The 6,334-nt window shown below is 47.9% G+C and overlaps 3 protein-coding genes across 3 annotated transcripts; 2 read left to right on the forward strand and 1 right to left on the reverse strand.

The window, feature by feature from the left end:
• Nucleotides 1-179: 179 nt before the first annotated feature.
• Nucleotides 180-807, forward strand: K444DRAFT_597481 (uncharacterized protein; the record flags this gene model as incomplete). The annotated part of the gene is made up of 2 exons (XM_024878487.1): nucleotides 180-602; nucleotides 678-807. The coding sequence occupies exons 1-2, from the start codon at nucleotides 235-237 to the stop codon at nucleotides 805-807; spliced, it is 498 nt and encodes a 165-aa protein (XP_024731453.1). The 5' UTR covers nucleotides 180-234.
• Nucleotides 808-1,630: 823 nt separating this feature from the next.
• Nucleotides 1,631-3,444, forward strand: K444DRAFT_597484 (zf-ZPR1-domain-containing protein). The gene is made up of 2 exons (XM_024878488.1): nucleotides 1,631-1,878; nucleotides 1,931-3,444. Exons 1-2 carry the CDS (start codon nucleotides 1,642-1,644, stop codon nucleotides 3,233-3,235), a joined length of 1,542 nt encoding a protein of 513 aa, XP_024731454.1. The 5' UTR covers nucleotides 1,631-1,641; the 3' UTR covers nucleotides 3,236-3,444.
• K444DRAFT_697511 (uncharacterized protein) lies at nucleotides 3,290-5,569 on the reverse strand (the record flags this gene model as incomplete). The annotated part of the gene is made up of 3 exons (XM_024887931.1): nucleotides 3,290-4,380; nucleotides 4,431-5,335; nucleotides 5,508-5,569. 3 exons carry the CDS (start codon nucleotides 5,567-5,569, stop codon nucleotides 3,638-3,640), a joined length of 1,710 nt encoding a protein of 569 aa, XP_024731455.1. The 3' UTR covers nucleotides 3,290-3,637.
• Nucleotides 5,570-6,334: the final 765 nt, after the last annotated feature.

The following is a 6,334-nucleotide window of genomic DNA, read 5'->3' on the forward strand; positions in this document are numbered from 1 at the left end:
GGGCTAACAGGTTTATCAAGAAGACAGAGGACTTTCATGAGGGGTCCATTGTGCGGATGGAGGTTGCTGGACTGCTGGTTGAGATGTTGTAGGCAGTTTAAGTTTTGCGCTTGGGAAAGGGTTCTTCAGCCTCGCTTGTCCCTTCCCCGCAACTTCAATTTTTATCTTACACCCTTCTCACAAAACGCGCACCCTTTTCAAACCCCTCTAACGACCGGACTCGATGGTTCAAATATGTCGTCTCCAGAATTATCGGCGCGTCTACGATACTTGAACGACTCTGCACACCTTCTAGCAAACACTGCTCCCTCAACCTCAAGACAGCTTCGATCACGGTGCGATGTACTGATGTCCGAGAACGACCTGGGCCCCTCAGACGCACATAGGCAGGATGCATGTGGGGCCTGTGGTACCATCATGGTATTGGGGTGGGCGGGCACAATGAAGACTGGACCACAGCCATCTCGACGAAGAAAACCGCGACCGGACGGCCAAGCTATTAAGCAGACGAAAGCCCTGATCTACGAGTGCAAGACCTGCCACAGAAAGACTCGATTCCCTCTCAGCGAACCACCTCCAGCCACCAGATACAAAAAAGCATCGTCAACCTCGAGATTATTGTCGACATCTCAGTCTCTTACCAAGCCCATGCCTAGCTCTTTGGTCCCAGAGGCAAGATCGAATAGCAAAAAGCGGGCGAAGGCGCGAAAACGGGGTGGATTGGAGGCTCTCTTGACCGCCAAAAAGGCAGGTCCTGAAGCTTCGGGCTTCGGACTCGATTTAATGGATTTTATGAAGAAATCGTGAAGCTGCGGAGTAGATTTCTATGTCTGGAAGAGACGTGGGACTTTTGTCGCCAACAACACGCCCGAACCATTGCAGAACCCTGGACCCTAGACTGGACTGGAACATCTACGTTGGCTTGCTCGAAAACGAGTTCACAGATATCTGATTCTGGGGGAAATCATAATATGGAATTTCTAGTCCTTGGCTTGTTAGGTCCAAACGAACAGACAATGAGGCATGACACGCAAGAGGCCAAACGAAACAAGAAATGTTGCCAGGATTTCTCCTAATTTTGTCAGGCAGGCCACATTATTCCGGGGGCGAACTCCAAATCCAATGTAAGAAAAAGAACTAAGATGCAGATATGAGCTAACAGCCCCCGAGAAAGGACAAGACCCAACTCTTGGGTATATAATATGGTTATGTGAGCACTCTAGCAAGGATAGGATCGAAGGGGTGGGAAGGCGGGAGACGGGATTAGCAGATGGGACTACTGAGAAGAAGGTTTTAGTTTGGATCATAGTGGATGTGAGCAGAGAAATATGGGATGAATATGAAACACACAGAGCTGTTCTAGACTGTCCAATCCTGACTTTAGTGAATTTCATATGGAGGTTGAGTATCCATATCTCTGCCTTGAGTGATACAAGTTGATACTTTTCTCCTTGCGCTACTCTACAATCATATCCTGAAATTTCCCCATGAACGAACTTTGTCCTTCCACAGCCTTCTTCAGCCTCGCACCCCACATCGTACTTGGCCAGTGGTTGGTCAGCCTTGCCAGGCAAAAAATATTTGAACCCCTTCGATGACAACATCCCATACATTCCTCCAAAATAAACATTACACAACAAGATGGCGACTGACTCTCAAAAAGATCCCAAGCCGGATGGAGCCGCCTTTGATGATTTCTTCGAGAGCCTAGGCAAGAAAGCAGAGCATCTCACGATCGACGAACGAAATGGCAAAAAAGACCCCGCCACCAACAGCACAGCGTCCCTGAATACCGCTCCAAAAGAGCAAGAAGATGATGAAAATGAGCTGCAAATAGTAGACGAGATTGAAAGTCTCTGTATGAACTGCCACGAGAATGTATGGGTTTCCTAATCCTCAAGTATCGACCTTTACTAACAGTTGATTTCAGGGAATTACACGCCTCCTCCTCACACGCATCCCCTTCTTCCGCGAAATAATAATAATGTCTTTCTTCTGCCCCCATTGCAACTTCAAGAACTCCGAGATCCAATCTGCAGGCGAGATCCAACAAAAAGGTTCCAGATACGAACTCCGTCTGACAGACCAGGCCGACTTTGCACGACAGGTCGTGAAGTCCGATACCTGCACCGTCAAGTTCATCGAGTTGGATATTGAGGTCCCGGCTGGGAGAGGGCAATTGACAAATGTGGAGGGACTACTCAGCATGATTCTCGAAGACCTTGAACTACAGCAGCCAGAACGCAAAAAACAGATGCCTGAAGTGTGGGCGAAGATAGAAGAGGTCGTAACCAAAGGGCGAAAGATGATTGTAGGAGAGAGCTTCCCTTTCCGTGTTGATCTCGATGATCCTGCAGGGAACTCGTGGATTGAGCCAGATCAGAAAGATGGTGTAGGAAAGTGGTCGAAAGTCGACTATGCAAGAACGCCAGAGCAAAATGAAGCATTGGGACTCGGTGCCGGGGATGAGGAAGAAACTCCAGCCGGAACAACAGGACAGCCTACAGCAGCAACCTTTGAGGATGATGATATTATTCCCAACGAAGTGTATTCTTTCCCTGCGACTTGCCCTGGATGTACCAAAAGTTGCGTGACTCATATGAAGATGGTCGAGATCCCGCATTTCAAGCAAGTGGTTATTATGAGTACTGTTTGCGATCACTGTGGTTATCGATCAAACGAAGTAAAGACTGGAGGAGAGGTCCCTGAAAAGGGAAAGAAGATCACGCTCAAAGTTGAAGGGCCTACAGATCTCGCACGAGATATATTAAAATCCGAATCTTGCGCCATGGAATGTCCGGAGCTGAATTTATCTGTCAATCCTGGCACCCTTGGAGGTAGATTCACGACAGTAGAGGGCCTGCTGACACAAGTCAGAGATGATTTGCATCAGCAGATCTTTGATGTTGGAGATGGTAGTGGTGCAGGAGGTGACTCGCTGCCTTCTGAAGCAAAGCAGACTTGGAAATCTTTCTTCGATGGTCTCAACGAGGCAATTAAAGGGGGAAGAAAATTCACGGTTGTGTTAAAAGATCCTCTGGCTAGTAGTTATGTTCAGAATCTCTGCTTGCCCGACAGTGATCCACAGATCGAGACCGAGGAGTATGAGAGGACAGCAGAGGAAGAGGAAGACTTGGGCTTGAGTGATATGAAGACAGAAGGCTATGTTGATGAAGTTGGCATTGAGAAGAGGAAGCTAGAGGAGGAGAAGACAACAGAGGAGAGTAATGGTTGATATCACTAGTCAGCAAAGGATACATGAAACAGTTGTTTGCATTGATTTCCTATTGTACAAGCCAATCGATGTGTCCAAAAGTCAAACTTTTGCACATAATGAGTATCCTAAGATGGGAGCAACAGCGCTAAAGCATGCAAAGCAGCCGAGCCTCCCATGATTCCGCGAAAGAGCGAAGATATGGAACATGAAAAGCAGCAGAGAGGCAGATTATTGCCACCGCAGCATTTTGGGTAAGAATCAGATCCGCTGTCAGTCCACGAGAAATAACGACATAAGTCTCTCATCGAGCAAGTTTTGCTTACGAGCGCTTGTCCAGACATAAAAGTTTCGTCCATGCTTCCGTCGTCAATGGCATCTCGAATATCTTTGTGAGGGAAACGTCAGTGTTGGGTCCCAGACTTAGATGCCGTAATAGCCTTTCTCCTTAAGCTTCTTAAGAGCGGTCCATTTGAAGAACAGTCTGCCTTCAGATTGAACCAGCAAATCCGGCTCAGTGATCTGAACAAATTGCTCCACATCTCCGTCCATTATTTGCGTGAAGGACATCCCATCGTGTTCAAAAGTGCGCCCGCTCTGTTGGCCAGGAACTTGAATCTTGCACGGGAGTAGGAAGACCCTCTCTTCGTACTCATTTCCATCTATCATTGTGACCCGTGCTTGCTTCTCACGTAACATTCCGCCATTCTCCATCTCCCGAGGGATAGTTCCGAAATGGCGAGGTTCAATCTCAAAGTTCTGGACAGCAAGAGCTGGCGGAGCCATCAGGCGAGTGGCTATTTGTGCTTGCAGCTGAGATATAGTAGCTCTCAAGCCAGTGATCTCTTGGGCTTGGTCTCTGTTGGCCTTTTGAAGCTTCTCAATCTTGGCGTGGCTGTCGGAAGCAAGTTTCTCCAGGGACGAAACCTCATTAACGAAATCGTCGAAACTATTGGCGACCTTTTCCGCATGTTGCACTATTGTACTCTTGCAGCGTTGTACAGAGCTGACGTTTTGGGATCCAACTCTCAATGGTTGTTCCTCAAGTCCATCGTCCAATTCAGTCGCTCCCTCATCATGATCTTGCTGCTCCTGGACAATCTTTGGAGTCTGTCGAGTGGGCTGAGGACGTCCAGCTACAGTTGGTACTTTCTTCAAGTTAGCGTCTTGCACATCGAGTCACGCAATGTTCCGGTAAGTGGGGATTTGAACTTACCTTCCGACTCGGAGATCTTCGCTAGATCGTATTCGACTTCTTTTCTGGATTCCTCGAGGTTTCCTCTGACGTATTTCTCTATGTACTTGACGTCCTTATAACTAACCAGCCGATTCTTAAAACTGACAGTGCTCTTTTCTGCGTCGGACTTGCGAACGTTGAATGTGGGGTATGTTATGCCGTTGGGCTTCAGTAGTTGGTAGGCATAAACGGGGACCTTGGGGTCTTCTTTGTGAAATCCGACGTGTATTTCCAGGGATCTGTTAGGCAATTCTTCTAGTTTCATCTCACGCCTGTCCCTCTTTGCCTCTAGGTATTCCTTGAGCCGAGCAAGCACCGTTCTTTTGTCAGCTCCATCGAGATTCCCAAGTGATAATGGAAGAAGATCCTTGTCAATGGCTATCTTATCTGAGGATACTTGAGAACCACTTGGAACTAGTATGGCCCAACGCTGAAGAACATCTGGAGGAGCGTGCTCCTTGAGCGTGTGGAATACTAATTGGTTTGAATTGTTCAATGATGTAGAAATTGGGAGTCTTGGCTCATCGATATGACAGCCAATAAGGAACCGTTCCTGCATATCGAGTTGGACTCTTTTTCGAGCTCGCTTTCTTGGGCCTTGCTCCGTCTCGCTATCGGTTGGCGAGTCAATTGAATCATGGGCTCTCTGGATGCTCTGTCGCGAGAGGACGCTGTGTGCTCTCTTCACTGGCTGACCTTGAACATCGTTGGCGAATGCGGACTTGATCCGGGGATGCGGGTTCGCATGGCTGGCAGGCAATACTGAGCTAGGGCGAGATATTTCCCTTTGGGGAGATATTGGATTTTTGGATTGGCGTTGAGCAGAACTGCCGGCACCACTGGCATCAGAAAAGTTACCAGGCGTCAAGCCATTGGAGTTCATACTAATCAAGACTCAGGTGTCAGTATATTTGTAGTCGTTCTTCTTACCATTGCTAGGAGTAGGGCTCGCATTTCTCTCCCGCTTGTGCCTCGAGTTGACTCCAATTTAGGATCACGATAGAGATCTGTTCTCTGTGCGGAAGGGAATTTATTTGGAGGCAGGGGGGTACGTACCTTCCGAGTGTCGTGTTTGTGGGTAGACCGAATGGTCGAGGAGTGTTGGGAAGGTTCGACATTGTGTCAACAGAGAAGTCTCAAACTTGCTGACTGACTCTTTCAATACATCAGAGCAGGAAACAGCGAAGGCTCTAGAGTCTCCTAAGTAACCTATATTAGATTCATTAGATAGTAGCTCATGGTTGGGGGAATAGGAAGGCATTTACGTAGTCGATGAAAAGGCGATCCGCGACGCGATGCGACTGACTCGACGCGTTGGCTTGAGCTGTTCTCGCCGCGAAAGTGCTAAGAAGACCGTGAATTGAACGCGCCAGATCTTGCTAAACCAAGAGACTCAAATTTGAGGACGCGGTACGCGCCAAGATAGAGAAACAATTCGATGGTTGCGCGAGAGACAGGTGTTGGTGGTTCAAGGAGGAAGGTTGTAGCGAGGCTGCCGGGAAGAGTTCGAGGACCTACGTAGCAGGCCTCGAAACCCGAAAGCGAGTGCACGTGGATTGCAAAGGCGAAGGGGAGGTGCTCCACGCAGAAGCTTCCTTGCACGAAGAGGAAAATAAGTGTCAAGCCTCGAATATTATGAAAGTGCAATCACACGGAAAGTGGAGGAAGAACCACAAGACAGGTGCAGAAAGCAGGCAAGAAAACAATTGCCTTTGAGCTGGACTTACCCGTCTTTCAAGTTGATAGAGATAACTCTAAATGTACAATATCTCGAGGGAACATTTATTGGAGAGCTATCTACATTGGCTAAGCTTGATCTGATTTGATAGAGTGGAGATGTATTCCTCCTACTCCCCAGAAACCACACAGAAATATCCGTCTAT

The sequence above is a fragment of the Hyaloscypha bicolor genome (genome assembly GCF_002865645.1).
Source record: "Hyaloscypha bicolor E unplaced genomic scaffold K444scaffold_129, whole genome shotgun sequence".
Lineage (NCBI taxonomy): Eukaryota > Fungi > Ascomycota > Leotiomycetes > Helotiales > Hyaloscyphaceae > Hyaloscypha > Hyaloscypha bicolor.

Excerpts from the sequence above, each read along its gene's own strand:
- K444DRAFT_597484 (XM_024878488.1), top strand. The coding sequence starts at position 1,642 with ATGGCGACTGACTCTCAAAAAGATCCCAAGCCGGATGGAGCCGCCTTT. Across the intron at positions 1,879-1,930 it reads GTATGAACTGCCACGAGAAT|GGAATTACACGCCTCCTCCT; the intron begins GTATGGGTTTCC and ends AGTTGATTTCAG.